Source organism: Tetrao urogallus (genome assembly GCF_951394365.1).
Source record: "Tetrao urogallus genome assembly, chromosome: 3".
Taxonomy (NCBI): Eukaryota; Metazoa; Chordata; class Aves; order Galliformes; family Phasianidae; genus Tetrao; species Tetrao urogallus.
Window position 1 is genome coordinate 45,824,329 of NC_136815.1, and position 26,501 is coordinate 45,850,829.

General features: G+C 38.7%; 1 protein-coding gene across 1 annotated transcript in view; it reads right to left on the reverse strand.

Moving 5' to 3' along the window:
- Positions 1-657: 657 nt before the first annotated feature.
- The window catches only part of MIB1 (MIB E3 ubiquitin protein ligase 1), a gene marked incomplete at its 5' end in the record, with an annotated part of 67,549 nt that continues 41,705 nt past the window's right edge, over positions 658-26,501 (reverse strand). Inside the window, 9 exons of the mRNA XM_079533179.1 lie at positions 658-858; positions 5,858-5,958; positions 7,093-7,206; positions 7,452-7,530; positions 9,032-9,224; positions 10,964-11,145; positions 14,611-14,772; positions 17,542-17,628; positions 17,988-18,120. Of these exons, the coding sequence (XP_079389305.1) occupies positions 718-858; positions 5,858-5,958; positions 7,093-7,206; positions 7,452-7,530; positions 9,032-9,224; positions 10,964-11,145; positions 14,611-14,772; positions 17,542-17,628; positions 17,988-18,120 (1,192 nt within the window). The 3' untranslated portion in view covers positions 658-717. The remainder of the gene's footprint in view (positions 859-5,857; positions 5,959-7,092; positions 7,207-7,451; positions 7,531-9,031; positions 9,225-10,963; positions 11,146-14,610; positions 14,773-17,541; positions 17,629-17,987; positions 18,121-26,501) is intronic.

A 26,501-nucleotide genomic window follows, 5' to 3' on the forward strand; every position in this document is an offset into this window, starting at 1 on the left:
GCTTGAAAACTGTTATGCTAAAGTGCAGTTTGAAGAACGCAACCTTTCTAAACCAGATTTGTTTCTTTTTCCTGTTTCTTTCCCACCTCATCCTCAGCAAAGGGCACATTAAAGTTGAAATTACCTTAGCATTGTATTTTGAGACCTGATCTTATGGAAATAGTATTACGTTTATTACAACTGCGCATACATTTTGTATGGACTCCGCATTACTGTGTATTTCAAGAATGAAAACCATTACAAATTATAAACGTCACAGAATATTTGAACATTCTCCAGAAAAGCATTAAAAAAAAAAAGCACTAAATAGATTTATACTCAATAGTAACTGGCATTAAAAAAAAAAAAAAAAAAAAACAGAAAAACTACATCACTCAACACCTTATACACACATTAAAAAAACAAGAATGAAACCAAAACAAGATTGTCCCTTTACACTTTAAGGGGAAGAAAATGACAGAAAGAAAACAAACAAACAAAAAAACACAACAAAAGAAAGGACTGTTGTAAATTAGCAACTTTTCTGAGTAAAGTTAAAAGCTGACTGCTCAAATACTGTTCTATTATTTGGTGTGTTCACAGTCTTTAATGAACCTGTGCTACAGTATTAGAAATGTTTTCATTAGAACCTTTTACCGCCTTTCAAACTTGCAGAGATTTAAATCACCAGAATGTCCTTACTATTTATAAGCTAACAACAGGTACTTGTTCCACTTCTTAATACAAAAGAATCCTTCGTTCGATTGCCTTGCGGCATATAGGGCATTCACTCATTCGGTCTCCACAAAGCTGACACGTCCCATGGCCACAGAGAAAGATCATATTCTTCAGACGGTCCAAACAGACAGGACACATAGTCTGTAAAAGATTTTAACAGGTTATTTACTCAATGGCAGCAGGGATACAGTACTGAGCATGCCATACATCAATTAAAGTTAACAATAAATATGCCATCTTAAGCACAGCAGACTGTTACCACAGCATAACCCAGCTACTAAAGCACATATTACTTAATCTGAAAAGTTGTGGGCTTTTTTTTTTTTTTAAACCTCCACATGTGTATTTGTTTGTTTGTTTGTTTTTTGTTTTTTTTTTTTAAATGCACATTTTTACATTCTTCTACTTAAAGTACCGGGGATTTCCCTACCCCATGATGACACAAATGTTGTGTCTTTTTTTCCCCCCCACAGGGGAGTTGTAACATGATGATCCTCGGGGTGCCTTCCAACCCAAGCCATTCCATGGTTCTATGATATCTTTAAGAAAGTCAATCCAGTAGTAGGTCGATATCACATTTGCAGCATCACCATCTACATTTGCAGAATTCAGATGCTATTCTAGCAATATTCACCTTGACATAACCATTTGTAACCTTTCAGGATACAAACACTACACAAAGTTTTGTCATGTAATGCTCAGGTACATGGTTTAGCAATTCCTTCTCAGGCCTGTAGTTCATCACATACTTACCTCTACAAAACAAGTTGAACAAATGCAGAAATAATAAAAAATACTGCATCATCAGTACTGTATGTAAAGATTCAATAATAGTAATTCTAGTCTTTGCTTGTGTAAATTATCTAAGTTTTATATGAAGAGCAACTTAATAAATCTGTTACCTTCAGTCATAACAATAGCACAGCAAACTTTTAAAATCCGTTTTAATTGCTGAACATTATAGTGACAGCCAATGCCCAATAAAGATCTCCTAAGGCTCTTCAACAGCAAAATTTATTTAGTACCAAATGAATAAGGAACAACATCCTTCACCTTTTGTCATATGCAGAATCTGAAGTTTTTGTAAGGCATGTTCCTTCACCATAAACATACTGCAACTATATTTTACATTAGGATTTCATTTTTAACAGGCTTAATGAAAGTTAGTAAATGGATAGATGTTTTAACACATAATTGTTAAGTTTCTTCTACAGTCTGACAAATCAATAAGATGCACTCAAATCTGAGACACACTAACATTTAAAAACACTGAACTCATACCTCATTCACTTATGATATGAAATGCCAGCAAGTCCAACATTCCAAACAAATTCATTTTATCACCACCTTGCACCTGTGTTTTGTTTCCACACTTTTCATGGGGAATTCACTTCAGACTGCTCATCTCATGAGAGATGATCCATGGCAGAAACCCTTCAAGCATCCTTCCTATGAAAATGATAGATACTACTTCCTAGGGCAGGTAGCTTAGATGAAGACAGATATCTATCTTCACCATCAATCTGCTTACACCAAATTTGAATTCACACAGAATTTGGCCAAACGCCGATTTTAATCTCCAGGACATCGGTATAATGGGCCAGGAGTGACACAGAATTTCCAGATAAATCCTTCTGTCACTTTGTTTAAAAAAGAAAAGAAAAGAAAAAAATCTATTCTTGACAAGAACACCATGCTCCATCTTTGTCAGAATTTCAACAGCGTCACACCAAAACACAAATTAAAAACTTGCAGACCAACAGTCTGTCAGTCAGTCCAGCTTATTTTTCCATTCACACCAAGTCACTATCTATACTTCCAATGGGAAAATCCAAGCTTGCTTCTTCCAGTAATCTACAGACTTCAATATCAAGTAGCTGTCAGTTTCTGATGAACACACAGCTGCCTCATTACCTGACATCCTTTGATAAAAGACTGACAAAGGCAATCGAAATCTCACCTTTGGAGGAAAAAAAAAAAACAAACACAAAGAACTTGCAGACCTTATTCTATGCGTTTAGAACCAATTTTTTGCCCAATTCCTCCAACTAGGTACAAATGTAAAATATTTAAAATTCATTACTTGTTTATTTCTTAATATGATACCATTTTAACATTAATACTACTTCATACAGTAGGAGAATTCAGCTGGCAGAAACAAACTTGCTGTCTGCTATGCCACTATGCTGACAAGGATTTTCTCAATCAGTTCAAATGTTTCCCAGCCAGGATGCAAGACAAAGTATGTGAGTTTTACACAGCTTCCAAGAAGCACGCCAAAATTTAAGCACTAGCTCATATGCACTTTTACAATGCAATAAAGTTCATGCATGCCTTACACAGATTTTATGCCACAGCATCATGTCACTGTTCTGCTAGCTTGCTAGAACACCCTCTGTATGAAACTATATTTTACATTTCTTTTATCTGCAGGGACTGTTTGACTCCCATATTTTGAAGCAAAACAAATAGTATAAATAGGTACTACCATCTATTATATGCAGAAATTACTTTGAGAGAGAAGAGCAGTCTTCAAAAAGTGTTCAACACACTTATAGCTTGGTCTGATAATTCAAAAAGATCAATTTTTACCACTAAAAGATGTTTTAATCTGTTTGAAGTATTTCCTCATTCCCAAAAATACTTTCTCCAATAACATGCAGGTGCACAGTGACAAAATAAATTCATTTTTAAGCAGAAAGAAAGTGATGTAGGTATGGTGAAGGAACATACACAAGATATTAGACAGATGATGGTGATTACGTATGAAATGAGGTGAAGGTATTGCAATTACAGTCACAAGGGTTCACATTCAGGGAATCCCTGAAGAATGGTGTGGTCATCAGATGTGGGAGATTCAGCTGACATCACGCATCACTTCTGCTCGGCACGAGAAATGGTTTTAAAAGCTTGCTGCACTAATATATTACATTATCATTGAAGGTATGAGTTGAAACATAGGTTTATACCTGCTGAAAGAGAACAAATTAATTTTAAGTACAAAAACATCAGTGTAAGAGGGAACTACTAAAGCACAAATCAGAAGTATACATGACCAAAGTTCAATGCTGTGCATCACTTGAAGCACAAATTCAAAAGATTAGATGACTAATTGTAATCAAATCCTGCTTGTTGTTCAAAAGTATGATACAAAGCTTGCCCCCTCAGTGGAGCAAGCAGAAATGACACTAAACAAAACATGAAACAGTCTCAAGTCAAAACCACACAAGAACAACCAGAACAACCTCTTTCTGGTCAGACAGGTGTGGAATAATCATTAGTTCCATACTGATCTTAAAAAACTTAAAAAAGATAAAAGTGAATGTCAAAGCAAAAGAACCTCAGTTCTCAAAACGTTTCAGTATTAAATATTAGTTGTTGAAAATATGAAAACCAGAAAACTTAAGTAGAAAATGACATGTATAAAATGATCTTTTTTCTCCCTATAACTGCGTAACTTTCTGATATTGGAAAGCTTCTTGCTAACATTTCCTACGGTAAGAATTGTTATGACTAAGAGCACTTCCGGAAAATTGGAAAAAAAACAAACCTGAGGTCACATCTAATCAAGGAGAAAAATTGTAAAATGAAGCAGTCATCCTTTCATATCCCCATCAAAAAAAAAAAATTATTACCATATCCAAACAGGACTCCAATCATTTATAAACTCAAAGTAAGTAGAAAAAATATTAATGCATTTAAAGAAAACAGATTCCTTGGATTTAAGCATTCATCAGTATATTTGAATATATCATTTTAAATGCCAAAGTAGTAGCCTTATTATCTCTTTCTTTTCATCCAATTATGTTTAAAAGTAAAACTGAAGCAAACCAGCAGATTTAGTAAGTCACAGATACACAGTAGCTCCAGACATTATTCTTGAGGAAGACACATGTTTTTCAAATAACATTATTTGTCTGCTTCTTCTACACAAACTATGAAGGAATGTGTTTTGAACAAGATATTTGAGTTCAAACTGCCAGTGGGGTCTTTGGCCAATTCTCCATATACCAAGAACAGTTCTTTTCAGAGATACTACCAAGGCTGAAACTTGACAGAACATGAGTTCTCAAATATAAAGTATTTAAAGGTAAGAAGTGGTGATCCAAAACTTCAGTCTTAACTTGTATGTATACCAACAGCTGAGAGCAATAACTGTCTCAGCTGGATGTGATGCTGACATCACTGAAGCATCACATACTGCTATAAGCCTCCAAGAGGAAAAGGCTAGTTGTAAACACAAAGGTTTCTCTGTCTCCTGTATCCATTAAAACATTTTTTTCCAATTGTTATGTACAAGGAAGCCAAAAATCACATTATCAAGGCTCTTTTCTAACACAGTAAGTTCATACAACAGTCAGATACTCCTTTACCACTGAAAACATCTCAAATATTCATTGCTCAGATGGAAAAGAAGGAAACCATTCAGTGATTTACCATAGCAAAGTCTCACATGCAGACAAGTATGTAAACCATTTCAACTGGACTACATTTACAGGTGTAGGAAATTTAAACATTCTCGATTCTCTGAAACATTTTTAAATTTTTATTATGTTTCTAAATCACATGCAATTTAGTTAACTGATGAATTGCCACTATCTATGGCCAATCTGAATAGATTTCTACCTGCAAATATGATGCATAATTACCAAAGAAAATAACTTTCACTTATATCCCAAATATTCCAGTTACATACAAATACAATTGCCTGAAGAGTATGTACAGAAGAACCTTTCATGATACAGCTGACAGCCACTGTTCTAAGGTAGCTCACAAACAGACAAGTAAATGTTAAGCTAGGCACAGAGCAATGAAGAATATCTACCTCTGTGAGAGCACCTGATGCTGCAGCTAACACATTCAGGTCAGTTACAGCAGCACAGGACACACTGACTGGGCAGAGCACCCTTTTTTAAAATCACACTGACACAGATGCTCTGGTAAAAGAAGCATCGAAAATTGCCACCTTTTTTAGAATCTCTATGTGGAAGACAAATGAACCACAAAAATTATTGATTATTGAACTAAAATTGAAGAACTGAATCGCTTCAATGGGTTATTTTGTTTGAAATAACAGAAGATGCATTGGCTTTCCACAGTTACCTTACTGGTCCATAAAATTTTTATCTAGCAGTTTTACCTGTTCCTTGATGTCCTGTAACTGCTGCTGCAGCTTTTGTACATCTGCATTGACGTTAGTGTTGTCTTTGTCTTTCTGCATAACTGGAATGTTACCACTTGCTAGAGAAAATAGAGATTTTAAAATTTAGAGAAAATAAAGGTATACGATTACACCTAACGAAATAGGAATAACTTTTTTCAGAATACTAATTATAATTTTTTCAATTATCTGAAGTGATGTCATTAAAACACGTTTCATAATCTAAATTCACTAGAACCTCACTGCAGCTCAAGTCCCAAGCAAAAAAACCTCTGAGTTTTGTAGCAACAAATGTTGTAAATACTTCCTCAGTAATGATGCTCAAGGTGCTTGTAAGCCCCTCTTAGAATTCTTATATGTCAGCAATGATTCTCCAGTGAAGTTCTTTGCATACACACACACACAAAAAAACAAAAAACAAAAAACAAAGCAAAACAAACAAAAAAACCCAACAAAAGCGTACAGCCAAGTCCTTTCACATTGAAAACATTTTTTTTTATCCATACAGCTGATTCTATTTGGTGATGAAAATTACACAAGTCCCAGGGAAGTAGTTTGTTGAAATTTCAAACTCAGCGTACCATTTTTATCTTTGACAGATCCAGGAAGCAATGTTGCTATGTGAAACAAAAAAAAGCCTGAAAAGTAATTCAAATTTCCAACACGAGTAGTTAAAAAATTATGATTTTAAGATTATACTTGTCTGTTTAGGAATACCATGACCAGAATAACCTGGTTTTCCAAGTCAGATAAAATGCAGCTCAAACATTGTATACCACATATATTATAAATATCCGTGGATTATTTTTCCACAGAAGCCATTCAGAGAGTCATAAGAACTTTAAGAAATGGTCAAAGATGCAAGATTGAAAAACCATCATGAAAATTATTTATACCTAGCTGCAGAACATTTACCACCCCTTTGTTAGTCAAATAGTTTCAGAAGTAAAAATAAAACACAAATTTACTCAAGAAGTTAATGTATCTTTCAGCTTCTACTCTGCATGATGGAGAGAGACTTTTCACGAAGTGGTTGGTGCTGTCATGGAATCTGCTGTTAGCAGTGCAAACAGCAAATGGGATACATAGCTTAACGCTGTTTTCTTAAACTTTTCTTCAAAAAGGAGAAGAAAAATTTAGGTCATTTCATAGAATGAGAATGAAAACACATTGGTGGGAGCAGGAGAAAGAGTACGGGTATTGGAGTCACTCACAGATATCATCAGTGGTATCTTCTGTACCTTTCCCTCCACAGCACATTATGAAAGGCACTCTTCGTTCTACCACTGCCCGACACTGTACACATTTCTTCATCAAGCTTGCACAATCTGAAAGAACAGAAATAATCTGAATTTAAATCCTGCTATTCTTATTGTTCCTTCTTCCTATCCATGAACTTGTTTACTCTTTTCAGATTAACTTTATAGCAATATCATAAGAAAGTCTTATAATATAACTAAGTCAGACTCAAAATCACATTCTTAATAAGGTTTTAGGGTTTTTGTTTTGTTTTGTTTTAAAGCTTTCTCTTTGAGGACTATTTCAAAAAGAACATCCCATGAAGCCTACTTACTCTCACAGGCGCACATGTGACCACAAGGCTGGAAAAGGACTGCTGCCTTTTTGTCTGAACACACTACACATTCTTCAATCTGTGAAGTACAATAAACATACATATGAGAAAAGTTTATCTCCTGATGTTTACATGAACTTGCATTTTTCACTCTGTTTCGCGAGGCATGTGGATTTTAAGGAGCTCCATCTGATGTTGTATTTACTAATTCATCACCTCAGAATGCAATTTAAAGCAGTTACCATACTGACTTTGAAGAACTGATATTTGCTGACAAAATGTATGTGTTCAGTATACTGACAGGCATAAAGAAGCAGCTAGGACATTCCTTTTTCTTTTATCTTTTCTATTTTGTTTGCCACAATGTATTACAGTAATCTGTATTAATATACTGGGTCAGAGTTTTCTCATGACATTTAATGTGAAGAAATGTATACAGTGGCCACAGATGCCTCAAGCCACTCTATTCATATTGGTCTGGATCACCTCTTCCAGATCATAAAATTGTTGACCATGTTCATTCATTTCTTAGCACTACATTTTAATAGATAATATATATTTTTAATTTTTTAATATTTTTTAAAATCCTTGCATACCAATGAAAATATTTAATATTTTTATATAGAAGAACATTAGAGAAGTACTGAACAGATATTCCACTCCCTAACTCTGCAGAAAAAGTCAAAGGAAGGTTATCCATAAAGGTCGGTTTTCACATAGGACAGCTGATTTCTACACATTCACTTCTTTAGATGGATGAGGGGAAGCAGCAACTCTGCTGCTCTCAGCCCCCATGGCTGAACGTTTCAATCGAAAAATTTTTACATAGTCTGCAGAAAAAGAACTATGCTAAGATTTGTCCCTTGAAAATTGCATGGAAGAATGAGTAAACAAGTATAAGAAAGAATAAAAGACTGAACAGTAGAAACAATACAAGTTTATATTTGCAATTTCTATCACAGAGTAAAAAAACCCCCAAAAAACAACAAAAGCCGATGAACTAAAAGTGTTTGGGTAAAGATAAAAAGATAAAAAGAAGAGAACGGATTTTCCACAGATTAGAAAACCTTTAAGTGGATTTTATGAGATTTATTTATTTAAACAGCCAAAAAGCAGCAGAAGGACGAGACCTGGTGATTATTGGGAATAAAGGAATACTAAAACAAAAGTAGTGGGGATGCACCCAGACTAATCACAAATACCTGTGTGCAACCATTTGAGAAACCTAAGGAACTTAGTCTGATGAGGTCCTTAAAATGGGACACAAACAGCTGATACTCTGAGGAAGAAAGCATAATAAGATATAACTTCAGATGGCTGTATTACAAACTCTGATGACCTGAATAATAAAGATAATAATGGGGAGAGAGAGAGAATGAACAGCAGACAAGAGTACAGGCAAACAGAAAAGAGCATCATGTGATACAGGTAGTTCCATCCAGTGAAACACCTGTAAGGCAAAATACTGCTTAAAATACACCACAGTTTTCCTTGACTTCTTTTTATTTTTTTCACTTCAATATAAAAAACAAACAAATAAACAAAACCTATAAAAAACAAAAAGGTGTGGAAGTTTTTACCTTTGTCCTAGACTGAACTTGCTCTTTACAGATGAGGCATTTTTTCACCCGTGGTGAGCACAGAGAACACGTGGCAATATGTCCACATGGGCCAAACAGAGTATCTCTTTTCATATCTGAACACACCATGCATTCTTCTAAGGTTTCAGAGTCATTGTTGATCATAGATGGACTTCGGGAACCAACTTGACCACTATAAAGAAATTTTGCAGTGAGACTTCCTTATTATGATTTTTAGCTCATGCTGCACAACAATTAGCTGCTTATTTATACATTCCTATGCACTCAAGCACCAGTGTATATGATAAAACAATCCCAATTGTATTTTCCCAAGTGTACAGTTGACACTAGTACACAAGGTTTCATGATCAGTTAAGACATTCTGCAAAAACAGCCCACACAAATCATAATAGCATTTGTAAATACAAAAAACCTCCCTCCCATTTCCACGTTTACTTCAGAATAGGGTAATACCCTGTACATTCAGACCTGTAAAACACCTAGGAAATCCTGAATATATGTGTAATACTTTGCAATCAGACTTGTAAAAGAACCCTCAAAATCCATAAGTGTCCTCAACCTATTTGTCCCCTGCTGCAGCTCACCCAGCAGAGGGAGCACAGGTTAAATGTGAACAGCTCAGTCCCATAATGCTCACAAGCCCATAAAAGGTGGCAAGAAATAGGAACAGCCACAATGATGAGGCTGACGAGAGGAGGGGAAGAAAAAAAAAGAAAAGACTGCAGAAAGAACAAACCTTTCATATTAGGGCAACATCAACAAAAAACAGTTCCCCTCTGTGACATTTTGAAAGTATGGTCTTTGTTGTCTTACAGTGATTTTCAAACAGGAATTAAGGATGAGAATCAAGTGAATAATGGGAATATAGCTGGAGCAAGTAGCAAGCTGCAAATTTTCATGTGCAAGATACCAGCACAACTGCAATTCTTAGAGAAGAGTATCTGAGGTGCCAAGTCAAACCTCTCCTTTTCTTTTTGGAAAGTCATGCAATGATTCAGTTTGACAGGTACTCAGGAGGTCTGTTATGCAAAGCAGAATCAGCACTGAATTCACACCACATAATACTGGGCTTTGCCCATTTCAGTCTCCAAAACTTACACAGATTTCTGAGCCTCCATGGGCAACCTGTCCCAATGAGCACTTAATTCTTCCAGTGATTTCCCTCTGCCCCTTTCCTGGAGCTGGTAATTTACCATGTACCAGCTGCATCTTGCCACCTTTCCTCTCCCTCCCTCCCATAGGAACATGCATTTTGCTGTAATTCTAGTCCCTGGTACTGCAGTCTCCACCCTGAATGTATGAAACAGTATTGTTTACTTCCCAACTCATCAAAATCCTTGCATACCAAGCTCCAGGAAATAACCTGCTCTAGTCACACCCAGTCTTAACTCTCTGAAATTCTTAGAACCTAATCCTAATTAGCTAGATCCTTTTTGAAGTTACCAAACCCCAAAGCTACTCAGTGTTTCTCCCCGCTAACAGAATTCCTCACAGCCTGGTCAGATAGTTGTTTTTTCTAGACAAAAGAACAGTCAGGCCATCACACTGCTATGATGCCTGCAGCAAACCCACAGCCCAGCAGGTAAGAACAGTAAGCCCTAACCAGATCCAGACGCCACAGGGCTGAGATGCAACCCACCCTGCCTGGTACCTGCCAGAGGAAGAACAAGGCCTAGAAATAAGGTACAGTTCAAATTTCAGTCAGTACACGGAACTCTTGCAAAAACTTAAGTTTCAACAAGCACGTTTGGGGATGGCATTTGGTGTACCACTGAACATAAAGAATTAAGCAAAAACCAAGAAAACGCTTGTAAGTTTTAATACTCTAGGTAATAAAAGCATCATTTTTAAATACATCAGTTAATCTACAGAAAACAGATAGGAAAGTAGGAATTTTGTTATTATACTAACCTGACTTTTTCTTTGTGGCATTTAGCCAGTGCTTTGCAGAGGCTAGGGTCAGGGCAGAGATCAAGAGGAGACTGACCCTTCTTATTACGAATGCTGAGGTCAGCTCCATTGGCTGCCAGGAAGCAGGCAATAGATGCTGCACTCTTCTTCTCTGCTCCCTGAGTGCCAAGTCCCATTATTAACTGAAAGGAAACAAATACGTAAGCAACTTGAGACACTGTGCAGTTAAGAGTTGCCTGACCAAAGGAAAACATGCACATGTGCGCATGAACATGCATAGATCTGTATGCCCACGGAAGTGACTCCAGAAGTAAGACTATTGTATGGTTGCTTAATTCTACATCAGTTGTACTCAGCTTTTCTTTAAAGGAGCTAAAAGACTTCAAGGAATAGCTCAGCTACTGGAACACCAAATCTCTTGCAAACCTACACACACTGGAGAAGTGGCTGTGCTTCTGTAGTAAGCATTTCAAAGGCTACAATCCCAGTGCGTATGTATGCAGAATGCTAAAACTAAAACTGCTGAGTTCACACAAAATGGTACCACCACCATACTTGAACTGAGAACAGCTGGGCAGAGAAGTAGCACACAATTTTGTAGCCCAGTGCATATAGCAACTGCCCAAAAAAGACTTGATTTAGTTGCCTTCTCAGCCTGATGGGATTTAAACTCCTATCTGTCCTCCTGTCCTAATCATTTAATACTTCTTCACGCTTTTATAGCTACTGTTTTATTAGCGATTTTTTTGTATCAGTTCACCGACTATGCATGATGATGCAGCCAAACTGCATCAACAGGATTGTTATTCAAAGGAACTGGTTTAGCACAGCCTAAATTCAAAGAGTTTTAAGTGCAGAATTCCAGAACTATAAAGGCTTCGACAAAGGAGAGGCAGGACTTTGTATGCACCTCACTCTCAGCAACTGGTTTAAGCATCCAACTTGACCAATGTACATCATTCTATGCCATGTTCAGTCTGTGCAGCCTATCCCTGCAGCAGGCCTTCTGAAGGCTGTGTACCCCTAAAAATTAAGATCATTTTGATTTGGTCAGAAGTCCTTTTGTGTTTAAAAAAAACTATGTATACTGCATTAGACACTGTAGCTTATGGAAATAAATTTCAAATAGCAGATACATGTTGCATATCAAGATGTGATCACATCACATGACCCTTTTCTGGAAGTCTGAAACATCTCAGGCACACAGAATGGATTAAAAAAAAAAAAAACAAAATCAACAACACAGAGGCCAGCATAGCTGCAGCAAGTCTCCTCTGGAGAATCATAGAATGGCCTGGGTTGAAAAGGACCACTATGATCATTTACTTTCAACCCCCCTGCTATGTGCAGGGTTGCCATCCTGCCTGCCTAGAGCCACATCCAGCCCAGCCTTGAATGCCTCCAGAGATGGGGCATGAAGAACATCTGGAATCCTACAAGTGACATTTGTATTCATTTTTTAGTTCATTCACTTGAAATATTGCTGAAGTGTTGCACTACAAAGATGCTCTCTAGGTGATTCAACAAGTTGGCATCTTAAATTCTAATCAGACGTGGACTACTGTCCTTATCAGAGCAAAAATCAGCTCTCAAGTTTTACGTATCAGATTTGCTCTTACATAGGCTTCAGGAATCTGACCAGATTTCCCAATCTTTAAAGGAATTACTAAAAAGTAATTAAAAAAATACAGATTTTGTCAGTTTACCTTAAACCATCATAGTCACAAAAAGAAAAGCTTACTGTTTCCCAGATGATGTTATTATTCTATTATTAATACTATTTATCTATTATCCATCATATGTATTTGGATAGCTTTAAATTTTCAGAGCCTGCACATGCAGGTTACTATTAAAACTGATCACAGGCAAAATCTAGTTTATAGCATTTTTACACTATCTTCACAATAGATACAAGTGTTGTGCTCATTTAGTACTTACAACTATTTAACATTTTCAAGGTAGTTTGATCTGCTGATCACCTTAAGAGTTCTTAGGCATATACTAGCCAGGCTTGACTCCATCTTAGAACTTCTGACACATCTTACCTTGTTTTATACCATTAAATAAAACAAATTTCGATTTCTTCTGTTAGAGCACATATCTCCATTACACCATCTAAAACTTCCCAAGTTTCTTTGCTAGGCAAAAGTGCAGCTTAAGAAAAGTGCAAAAAAGGCCAAAAGTTTGACCAAGCTAAAATATGATGGACTAATTGATTTTTTTTTTTTAATGAAAGAACAATTTTCGGATCAGAGATAAAACCTTAAAGAGTCTTTTTGTTAGATATGCTATCTTTTTCCTACTTTTCTTTTTAAAATCTTACTAAAATGAATCCAATAGTGTATTTTTTTTTAACCTGTACAGCTCAAATGAAATTGGAAGAAAACAAAATGAAAAAACCCTCCTTTTTCTCTGAAACTCTCAAAAATAGATGTTATAAGGTGAAAAAATACTAGAAAAAATAAATCAAAACAACTCCTTCAATTTCACCTTGGATGTCACTGATGATAAAGCAATTGAAAAGCCTATGTATCAAATGCTGAATCTCAGAAAGAATATTTATCTTATTAATTCCTTTCAAAATAAAATACATGCACACAAATCATTTTGACCATGGCTCACGGAATCCGTTTCAGATCATAGGAACACAACCAAGTTCTAATCAGCTTCTTCCTGTCACTTATAAGGACATGTTTTCTTATTTATGTCAGTTGTACTTTTAATCTCCTTTCAAAGTTTAGCCCAGTGTATTTCAGTGAAATTAAGTAGCCAATTTGAAAAATATTTGTTGTACAGTAGAATTACATTTGAAGTGAAGTTTTGAAGAAAGGCTTTTCAATCACGTTTTTCTGGAATGAAATGCTAAAACTATCACCCACAGTTTAACTGTGAAAAAGGTATTATGATATTGGTAACAAATGACTCAGTAAATCTAATTCTGTGCTATGCTGCACATCTTCAGCATTCACGAGAAAAAAAAAGTGTTTGCTTTCCCCCACACAAATCACTCGCAAATTTTACTTCTTTCTATCAGCCAAATTAGAAACTTCACATGGTGCTCACAAAGCTTTTCAGGTGTGAGCATTTTTTTTGTAATTACAAACATTTTGACCTTTATTATCTTGTGTTTCATAGACTATTTCCTTACTACAGTATTATTACTGAAATGAACTCTGTCAAAAAGATATGGAACAATCAATATATAAAGACTAAGAATCCTTTATTCTAACAGAAGAAGCTTTCAAAAGAAGTTATAGAAGAGTGTGAACAATGAAAGCTACAAACAAATCATGCAAGATGTTGAAGCACAGAAAACGATTTTAGTCTTATTCTGTACTATATTACTGTTTATTTCTCTTTCCAAAAACTACTTCTGATTTTTTGGCAGCTATATACGTTCACTATGAAAGACAGAACTATTTTGAACTAAATGACCTCTATTTTTCTTTAACAAAGACAATGACTAAATGTGAAAAGCCCCATTAAAAAAAGGATTCCTGCCTACACTGCAGTGTAATGTGGTATTTACTCAAACTTACGCTGCCAAAAAAAACAAAGCAGTTCAACAGTACAGAAATGAGAGAAGCTAGAACAATAAGGAGACAAACACATAAGAAAAAAAGAATAAATAAATGCATTTTATTTACTGTGTTCTTTGATGGCTCCCAAGCAGTATCTACCTTGCCCACATCTTGCATGTCTTGGAGCTGGCGGAGCTGTGACAGGGTGTGGTGTCGCAGGGCTTCATGCAGGGGAGTATCCCCGTCTTTATCCTGGATATCCAGCTTAGCACCTGCACGGACTAAGAGCTGAGAAGAAAGAGAACTCACTTTAAAACACAAGAACAGCTCCTTATCCCATATAAGCACAGATTTCAAGGAATCTGTGGTTTAGGATCCACTATCAGGTCCAAAAAGGTTATTCTTTTCCCACACCGGGTACACAGTTGAGAGCTCAGCCTCAATTGAAGCACTTCACCTCTTGCAAATATCAACTTTATTTCAGCAGAAGCCTAATGCCTGACTGAGCGATAGCTAAAAGAGATGCTATTTCACAGGATTCTTTCTATTTTTAATTTGTACCAAATAGCCAACAAAGAAGGCAACAGATCAGTGTATCAGAAGCAGAACAAAGTGGGCAAACGTTCTGACATCTATGTATTCTGTAACATCAGGTTTCAATGACCTCAAAAATCACCACTTTCACACCTTGCTAAATTTTACAACTTAATGTACAGTAGCATTCTCACATTAACAAAGTAGTTGAACACATACTTAGGTTAATTCTTATGCAGCAGAAGACATAAAAACCACTGACTATTAAATACCATCTTAGAGCACTTTGGAAAGTAATGAACTGTAAGAATCATCCTTAAGGCTAAAATTAGCAATATCCTCTTAAGACATATTCCAGCTCAAAAGTAGGGAAGCAAATAAGGCTGCATAGGCCCTCATATTCATACAGCCCTTGCACAAAGCACTCTTATAATTTGATGCACCAGAACTTTCTTAAATATGCTGCTAAACAACACAGTGAACACATGCTAACAAATAACAACGCTGGTAAAAAAAAAAAAAAATCACATTGCTTTTGAAAACCTACAGGCAACAGCTGATGTTTTAACTTTAGTTTCAAACTTCTGCTGCTCTGCAACACTCTGAATTGCAGTAGTGACAAAAAGAACAGCCCAGAAACAGGAATATACAAAGGGAAATATCTCCCTCTTCAGAACAATCCCAATTGCAGGGATTTTAGCATCTTAGAATTAAAGAATCAAGACTCTTGAAAAGACTAAAAATAAAGTATCTATAAAGAAAGTCAGAGCATGTATTTCAAGAAAATACCTGTCTGTAATTGACTGCAGTTTATCACATTCCTCCAACTCTTTCTTCCACAACTGAAGGCAAGAAAACCAGCTGAGACTCACAACAGCCTCACGAGGACACCCTACATCTTCTGAATGGACTCACTCTGACCCAATTTTAATTTCTTACACCCATACCCTGTCTGCCACTAGTCATTTTCTGCTTCACTTTCTCCTGGAAACAAATGGCAGCATGTCATTAAAATTTCTCTGTCATTACTATGGATTTTTAGTCAATCTTTCGGAAGACGATCCATAAGAAAACTCTCTTCAGAGTGACATGGAATCCTTGGCTACCGTGGAAATTCAAACCCTTTGCAGAAGTTTAAAAAAAAGATTAAAAAAAAAAAATAATTTAAAAATTACCCTTTGTCATGGCAGCAGAGCTTTTAAAAGAACTCTGCTACCTTTGACCACTATTCCACAGATGCCTGAGGGTACAACCCAACCCTGGAAGGTACCCAATAGGAATTAAATTTGAAATATACGAGCCAACGTGTTCTTTGCATGGCTGCATGAGTTATTTTAGGACTTCTCAAAGCTAATCCAACGTTGAAATATGGATACTCTACCGAGTCATTCACTTAAATATTCTTTGGTGTAACTATGCCAATCCAATACACAATCCAACAGCACTAGTTCTTCAATGTGCCTACCTTCCTGCTCATCTGCTGCATTAGTGTTGGATTCCCAGGTACCGTGTCAGTTCCAGAAGGGCACAAGAGATCACCAAATATAGCTGCAGAAAAGCTTGCAGAATGCAAGTGACACTGACTCTATGAAACCATTCTTTTGGTAGCAAGTGGTTCCAGATATAGGGCCATATCACATGTTTCACTGTAATGAGATCACATCCATCAACCCGCAGAGATGGAGAAACCTTACTGCAAAATAATGCTCAACAGAACCACAGATACAAGTCTACATAAGGGGCACAATTCTCAGTAGGCCTGAATAGGAAATATTTTTCATCATAGGAAGAGTATCACAACACAAAGACAAAAATTGCACAGGGGGCTAAGGCCAGGGTGATGTATTCACTCTTAGCAAACATATCCTCCAGCACTGAGGACTCTCTCCCAAGCTTAACAGCCCTTGTCAGCAATCCATGCCAGAATGAGTAAGTAGTGCCATACTTCAGTTTCCTCTGCCTTTAACCAGGTTTTGTTAAACCTTCATAACCATGCAGGCAAACAGAAATAGCATTAATTTCACCGGTCACTTTATTACTGCTTTTAGCTTTCCCAAGCTAGGAAAAGAGAAAACCACATAGAAGACTGAAAAGCAGTGAAACTGCTAAGGTGTTGTTTCACCTAGCCACGGCTTGCAGAAGCTGTGAGCAACAACAATTACGCTCAAAGAAAGACACATCAAAAATGCTATGCTGAGGTCCCACCACAAGACCATAAAGCTCAAACAAATAACAGAACACATCATCCCGTACTCCACAAGAAGAGATTCCAGAACTGGCAATTACAGAAAGGAAACAATAATGCTCACATACAAAAATTTAGCTTTCCTGGAAATTCCTTCATATTGCTTGCTAAACTTCTATACAAGTTGGCAGGTTCCCAAATTGATCAAAATTAAAAACATTCAACTGTTATAACATGCTGCTAAGCCAATTACCAAATTTCATCCCTGTGTTGAGAGCTACAGTTACCTTGAATACAGTATGACTAATCATATGGCAAATTGCAAGTAAATTACTTACCCTAACAATTTGCGTATGCTGACGCTCAACAGCAAGGTGCAGAGCGGTTTGCTGGTTAACATTCTGGATATCCAGGTTAGCATTGCCCTAGAAGATGTTCAAAGCATTAGACAGCTATCCCAACAATTCATTAATGCAAGGCAGTCAATTAAAGCACCAAATAAAACCCTCAATATGATTACTGTTTTGAAGATTTGAGAGCAAAAGTTATTAAGTACATCAATGATTTGCTGTACAGATGCTTGAATCAGACTGGGTATCAGACTGACCAATCCCAACTCCACTATGAGGACAATGTACCAATCTCAAAAGCAACTTTGACCTTTGCAGCTCCCCATATGGCTCTCCCTGCTCCATTGCACAGCAGGCATCAAGAGCAAACTATTTTCACACAAGATGTTTAATCAAAGTGCAACATATAAACCCTTCTGAGAAAAGAATCCTACCTGGTGCACCAAAAGTTCAGCCACCTCCACGTGATTGTTGAGAGCTGCCAGATGCAAGGCAGTGTAACCATCATCTTTTTTCTCATCAACAATCCACGGTCGTGGTAACTTGGACAGCAATACGCGCATTGCACTAAAATAAACAGAGATGGATAAATGCATTTGTGAGGTATTTGTTGAATAACAACATGACGATAGTAAAAACAACGTTCATTCTTGGAACTACAAAGCAGCAGTGAAAAAGACAAGCATAAGCCTCTTTTTTAGAAGAGAGAAAGGAGAAAAAGTGAGTGAAAAGTTGTGAAACAGCTCCAAAGCCTAACAATTTCATGCTTGGTTTCTTCCAGTTGAAGTATGCAAAGCAGCCAATCACCGAGCATTAAACAATAAAACTTCTAAAAACAAATGAAATAAATGCTGAAACTCTTAAGTGGCCATTAGTGGAATACAGGAATAGCTGTAACAGAAAGTGGCTGAGTTTAAAACATCATGGCATGTTCAGTCTTCTACCCCATTCTCTATGTGCTTACCAAGATACCAAGTGGAAGTGGATTTACTTTTTACATTTTAAATTCTAGGGTAGGGAAAAGCAATATGACTGCTGTAGTATTAAAGTAAACTAAAATCCATTAAGTCCAAAGAATGCAGGATTGATTTGATCATCACGCATTCTCTCCAAAAGACTTTCCTCAAGTTCACTTGACTTCACTTAGCTTCTGGAACAGGCAGGTAATCAAACATGATTCCCTTTGTCTAATCTTTGTAAAAAGCAAAAAGAGTTCCTTTATGACAGTTATTCAGAAAGAAATATAAAAACAAATCTCCTCTATCGCCTGATCTTTCCCTTCCCTTAAAGGAACATGCAATTCAAAAGAAAAACAGAGCTTCTTCACAAAATTCAGGCTTTAAAATTCAGTGCTAGCTAATGCAGGCCATAAGCTGCCTTCCAATGTAGATACTAAAATGGAATTAAACAGATCTTCATTAGAGCCCTGATATTCCACAGGTAGAATTTCAGCAAGCCTCAGAAATAGCCTGATGCAATAAAGCCTTTCAGATTTAACTCAAAAATACTTGCAGCAAGTAACAATAGGCTGTCTGTATTACCAAACAATAACTTAGCTCCTAATTCCATCCCAAGGATCTGTTGTCTTGATCATCCACAGGACACAAATGCTATTCGCTCCTGAGCCCCCTTAAGGTAAGAGAATGAGTTTCCTATAAAGCAAACCACAAGCTGTGGTTCTGGGGTTCTGCTCCAATGAGCAGAAGTAAGAGATCATGAGGCAGATTGTGCACTCCTTCGTCCAAGCTGCTAGGACCCCATTCTAACAGACTTTGACTTCTTAAGCACCTGGACATGGTCTCCCAATGCTGTTTCACACCCTCTTCACACCAGAACAATCACTTTTTATACCCCCCCCTCCCCCCAATTGCAAAGAAACCACAAGGAAGTAACTGCACTTCCAGGCTTCAGGGTCACACAGCTCCTGAAGAGACCATGACCACACAGAGCCCATTGCCCACGTGCTCTGCAGGGCAGCGCTCTGTACAGTAGGCCCAATCTCTTCCCTGGGAACTGAATTTATTTTGCAGTCAGTGAGTCACCTCAGCTTCCAGCAGAATCACAGCTTTTTAGAAGTAAGCACATTAAAACATTCCACCTCTCAAGATGACCTTATTTACCTGGCTAAGCTTCTCACTTCCTCGATGTTCACATCACTTGTAACAGCAAAATGAGACCACAGCACTTAACAGATTGTACATTATACACTCTTGGCTTCTGTTCATCTCACTGTCTACAGTTCTGTCATATGTTATTAAAAAAATATTTGAGTTTAAAAATTTCAGTAAAGAATATTTGTATATATACATTTCCTCAATATTTGAGGAAAAAAAAAAACAACACTACCCTTTGAAAGATTCACTCACATAGGTGTTTCAAAAGTTAAGTACTTAATTTATTAAGACAGGAGATACCAAAACATTATGAAATGTAGAAAAGTACAGGGATGTTAGTTGCACTGTAAATATTATTTATTTTGCAATGAAATGATGCCTATCCAAATCCCAGATATAAACACACCACGAGTTAGAAACGTGTCAACAGTTTCTGGCTGTCCCAGAGGGAGCAAGCCCAGAGCACTGTGGTTCGTGTCACACCTAGCTGACAACTGCACAGCGTGCCTGGGCACACCATCAGCTCTTCAGAAAGTCAAGCTGATACAGAGCATGCCTCAGGAGCATGTGAGGCCAAGAGGAACAGAAGCCCAGTCCTCTGCTTTATCCACAAGGAATCACAGCCTGTACTCTCTTCATTCTCTACTGAAAGACTCAGTGCTTCAACAAGCCACAAAGCTCTGGAGTACCTACTGTGGGTCACCTGAAAAGCACAACATAAATAACATGAAAATTCCTTATGATGGGAAGAAAGAAGTAACGTGACTACTGAGAGTGACCTATAAAAGGTGGGGCAACAGAGGACTAAGAAGAAAAACAAGGTGAAGAAATTCTCACAACTGCTACATCTTCAGGAATGCCGTGGTAAGGCACAACACCCAGACAAGCTGCTCTTTAAATATAGTTGGCTTATTTCCAAAGTTCTGGTCACTGAGCAGGGAATAACCCTAAGCAACTGAGATTGTATTTTATGTCCTTGTCTTCTGCAATAAAATAAGGAACTGCCAGCTCAACAGATTTCAACAAAACAATATTTAAAGCACATTCACATAAACAGATGCACCACGGAGTGAGTACGCCTCAGAAATACTATTATTATTTCTTTAACACCCATCTATGAGAGAAAATTTAAAAATTGACAGATGCAGTATCATGTATGATATTAAAAAATTCACTCATCCTAATATTGGCAAGTGCACAAACCTTACCAGTTCTGCTTTCAAATTTTTTTCCTACTTAGTTTGCTGTTAAAGGCCATTGAGATTTTCTTCTAAAGTTCAACTATTGAACAACCAAGGGTTACAACCATACCTTACTTTTATGCAAAACTTACCAGACAGCTCATCTGTATACTTTTACAAAACTGAAAAAAAAACCAACAGGACTAATAAAACAAACAATTTCTGAATATAATAGACATGTATATTACTTCTCCCAGTAAGCCATCTGAGTGAGAGTAATTAATGTTCAGTTTCTTCTGCCTAGGAAGTTAGAGACCACATACTTCTCTTTGATCCAGACTGCACCAAGTTAATAGGAAGCAGGATGGAAGCACGGATTCATGGACATGACACCTTAGAAATTAGCAAGATATTAATACGCCACAAATGGAGAACTCTTTTAAGTAAGAAGTTCAGTGGCTGCAGGCTCCATCCCCACAAGCAGAGAGGCAGTTTCTTGCAGTGCACAAAACTCTGCTCTTCACGTTGCAGGCTTTCTTGCTACTGCTGTTCTATTTATCAGAATTTTCTAGAGCTGCTGCCAAAATTTTGACAACTTGGCTAAGTGGCTATCATTCAGAACAGCACTCACTGAAACTAGCATGTACTGTACCATAAAAAGTCATCTCAGTGAATTAATGTTGCATGCCAATTACATAGCAATTCCTAATTCACCAATCCACATAAAGTATTAATGAGGAAGCTGAATCACACTATTCTGTTTTCAGGATCATAACATCAACACGGTCCTGAAAACCTGCTTTCCTTTTCCACACATTAAAACAGAGTACAGACTGCTTTCACTGTAATTGTATTCAAAAGATTAAGAAATCAGCAAATCTAAGAGTAACTACAAAATCAGCTTCAGACTATAATCATCTGCAGTTTATTCAGCTGTTACAGATTATACAGCTAATTGAATAGCTTCAAAGATTACTGACAAACATTTAAAAGCCTTATTAAAACACCAAATTTGTGCCACTGCTATGCTAACTACTATTTTTGTTTGTTTTGTGACAGAAAAGCTTTGTCATTAGCTAAGCTACAGTATGGGACTTGGAAGTAGATGTTCTCTAAGGTCCCTCCCCAGCCAAGCCACTCTATGACTGGCAGATTAGCAGGAAGCTGATAATGATCTTAGGCCTTTTTCAGTTGGATAATCTCATGCAAACTCAATTTGAAATTTTCTAGAAAAAACTTTGGTGAAGCTTTTAGAGTAAATTTTCTGCAAAGCATGAAGTGGATGAAGGGTGTTCATCTTTCACAGAAGCTAAACACCTGCTCAGTGAAAACAGGAAGGAGAAAGTCTAAGCGTGGGCAGAAATGAAGGTGTGTGCTGCTTCCCCAGCTCAATTGTTGGGGCATGGTAACTTACAAAGCCCACCACAACTCACGTTTTCTCTGGAGCTGCCACCTTCTGGTCTGACTTATCCTCCCAATACAATGATCATCATCTAGGCTCCAACGGTTGTTAGTGACTTGGTACAAGAAACACCCGTCTATATTCTGTTACAGCTTTAATTTGACCTTGCCATTCAAATATGCTTTTTGAGTGGTGCTTTTTTATTATTATTATTTTTATTCAGAGAGTCTGGAATCATGGCTTAACATACACATATTTAAATAGTGGAGTGTATCAGAACACAAACTCAACAGCATGAATTTTCTGACAAAGCAGTCACCAGTGCCATGACCAATGACCAATACCATTGACCAATGATCAATTCATTATTGATCTACATACATAATTTTTTTCCTTGTGTATTTCTTCTTACAGAATTTTTACAGCTGCTCACAACACTTTCAGACACAGTTTGAATTTTGGGTGGTCCTATGCAGAGCCAGGAATTGGACTCCATAATCCTCGTGGGTCCCTTCCAAGTTGGGACGTTCTGTGGTTCTATGATTTTGTGAGCACTACCTTAGAACACTGCACAAAGTAATGGCTTTATTTGTAAAACCTACAAGGTAAAAAGTACTTACAAGGAAGATGAAACTAGTACACTGCTGCATAGAAAAGATTTGAGGTTTAACATTCTTTACTGCAAACCCATCCTTCTATCCTGTTTAAAGAAAAACTACACAGGAGATTCTCTGTTACCAACTGCAATCTGATTGCATGCAGCATAATAAAGGGGAAGGTTGGTTGCTTTGTGTTTGTTTTGGTAGAGAATAGATACATATGTTGAAGTAAAAAAAGAGCTTACACGTCTGCTTAAGCACACTTAGGTTAAGTTGCTATCAAAAGACACTGTCCCACTTTCCCCTACTCTGCCAATGCAAGTATTACGTTGGCTGCGTAAGCAATCACTGAAACAACTGCCAGACTAGGTATACTCACTTTCACTCAGATCACTGAGCTCAACCAGGTTACACTGCAACTTCAGAGCCACTGTGAGCAGTAGGAACAAGGCAGTACTGGATCTGGAGCTGTAGGGAGGGCACACTGCCCTTCCCAGGAGCAAAGCCTTAGTTCAGCGCAAACTGATCAGGAAACCTTATCTATAGGGGTTGTAATAATGATTCAGTGCACCGTACAAGTTCCTCTACTCTCCTGCCATTCTCCTCCCTCAGGTAAGCTTTCCAGTGTTACAGTGTGACAACATCTTCCTCACACATGATAATTCACATTAAACTGTGTCTTGAAATGTTGCTCCCCCACCCACACACTCATTCCTCCGCTCCTTCCCAGCCCTGCTCATCAGCCAAACCTGTTCACATACTTCCTCTTATATCTGCAACACTTAATTAAACAATTTTAAGACAGCTGTAATTGCAAAGTCATCTTTTAAAGTATATATTTGCATATACATTAAAATACAAAAGCAGCAAGACTACATTTTACTTATCCTAATCTTGTCCTCAGACCACATTTGTTCAAAAATAAAAGTAGTTCCCACCAAAGCACCTACAAAGAATGACCTCGTTCTGTATGATTATTTCTCATGCAGATTACTACTCTGATCCTGCTCGTTGGGAGCCAAAAGAAGTATTTGTACCAACACAGTGCAAGAAGTAACACAGGAGCAGGACAGCACTATTTTTGGCTGCGCTATGATCTGCAGCGCACGTCAGCACGCAGCTCCAGGCCAGGCAGCCCGCTGCTCCAGCTCACAGCAGCTCACAGACAGCTGTGCTCGGAGTGGGAAAGAAGCATCCCCAGAACAAGTGACACGTGGAGCAGCACCTGGGAGCGGCGCTACTGAGCGCCACACAGAGTTCGGCATTTCATATGCATCAGATTGCTTAGTTAGCATGTGTTTAAGCAAGGAGGCTGCTTCCTTCTTTCATTTTTCAGTACTGTCAATCAGTTCTCAGCACTTGAGAATTTCCGTTCATGAAACTGAAAGGAGCATGAAACTAAAGGAGCAGTAAGGTATGTAATACTCAGGGATCACAAAAATATGCTCTGCATTAGTAGAGCATCAATTTAGTCTTCAAAGCACAACTATTAAGTCAATGGGAAACAAATGCAACTTCTACCAGAGAGCTCTTCTGCAACAGGAACTATGGGACAAGTGGGTGCCCACAGATGGGGGACAAAGACTGCACAAAAAGGGGTGGAAATGAGCGAACCATGATCCAGGAGCATCCTTGCAGGGCTCTGACACTCATCACCCACCTCAAGGTGCTGAGCTTACATGGATGAGTAACGACACACTACGTCAGCGTTCACAGAGATGGTTAGCTTTAGAGTGAGAAACTCTTCAGCACTTTCACTCTTGCTCCCAAGGAATGTAAAGGCTGCTGTACAAACAATAAAATCTTGAAATATTAGGGCTCTGTATTCTGTCATATATGTCAGTTACTTTATTCACTTCAGAGAATAACATTGCAGATATTCATACAGAGATGAATACACTTTTCTATTCTGCATGTGTTGCACTGGTACAGTTAGAGGCCAGTTCTGTACACACAAAAATCAGACTGACGGAGTGTGCTGTTCAGGGTTGGGTTGCTACCTTTTCTTCCTTTCCCTTAGATCTCTCTCCACAGAACAGCAGCACCCACCTCACACTTCTATTTATTTTTCAAAACCCGTTTCCTAGTTTAGCACGGAACACCGCAGGACTACCGAACACCCGCAGCACCGAATCACAGGAATTCGCTGCCCTCCGTGCCTCCTCCCGGCCCCCACCCCCCGGACCGGTCCCCTCCGGCCGCCACACTCGGGGTCCGGCCGCCCTCGGGCGGGGCTGGAAGCGCGGATCTCCCCAGGCGCGGAACTCCCCGGGCGCAGCGGACCCGCAGGCCGCTCAATCGATAGGCGGAGCGCGGGAGAGCGCCCGGATCGACAATCGGCAGCTGGGAGGCTATTTTTTGCGAGGGTTGACTAAATATGGTCAGGGAAGAGCGAGGCGCGGGGGAGCCGGGCGGCCCGGCTGTGCGTGTTTCAAATGCTTAGCCGCCTATAAAGCCGGGCGGCGGGGCTGTGGCCCGCGAGCGGCAGTGCGGGCGGCGGGGTGCTGACCTCTGCGGACGGAAGGAAGAAGGAAGGAAGGAAGGAGGGCTCCGGCAGCGCGAAGCTGCGGCGGCGCGCCCCGGGAGCGCAGCTCGGGCACGGGAGGATGCGGGGCTCGGCCGCGGGAGCCAGAAGGAACCACCACTGCGGGAGGGGGGGAGACGATCGCTGCCTTCATTTATTTATTTATTTTTAATTTTTCTGAAGAGACTCCCAACTTTTTTTTGGGGGAGGGGGCTGATTTTCTTTTTGGGCTTTTTTTTTCCCCCCCATCCCCCCTCCTTTTTGCCTGCGATTACTCTCATCATAGCCCACCTTCTCATGGCTTGCCAGCACCCATCCTTGGACTCTTAGCTCCCAGCCCAGCAGCCGTGAGGTACCACCTCTCCACCACCACCACCACCCCACCGCAGGCAGCAGGTGCCACCGGCCCCGCACCTCTCCGCACCCTGCAGGCCCGGCCCAGCGAGCTGGCGGGTGAGATGGCAGCTGCCGGGCCCTGGCCGCACCGCTGCCAGCCTGCATGACCCTGAGCTCAGGTAACGCACCGCCACACCGCCTGCCGTGTTCTGCACGTTTAAGGATGCCTATGACTTTCTGCATGTGTGACTTATTTACTAGATGGGGTTTTTTTGGTTGTTGTTGTTTTTCTTTTTCTTTTTTTTTTCCTTTTTTTCTTTTTCTTTTTTTCTTTTTTTTAAAGTTGTGATTAATCCCTCTGCTCTAGGAGCAGCTTGGTTTGAGTGTGGTGGAGTATCATGCATTGGTGGTGTAAAGAACAGGCCAACACGAATCCAAAATTCCTAGCAAGAAAGCCCAACTTGTCTGGCAGAATTCTTGCTAGCGAAGATCAACTCAGATACCGCAATGCCATTAACTGCTCAGCAAACAGCATTAGTTTCACTGATACATTCCTGTTTTCCTATGCAAACCACAACTAAAGGACTACCAGCCACACAAAAAGCCACCAGCACGGCTGGGCAGAGCTCTGAAGCTACGCAGAGCACAGAGGTGCTGTAGCTCGGCTGCACGAGGGATCAACCTACTTACAGCACTAGGATGCTGCTGCATTGCTGCTCTCAGTGCTGCGCCGGCTTCTGCCACACGCTGATTTGCTCTCTGCCAGCTGCACTAGGGCTTTGCCATGAACTG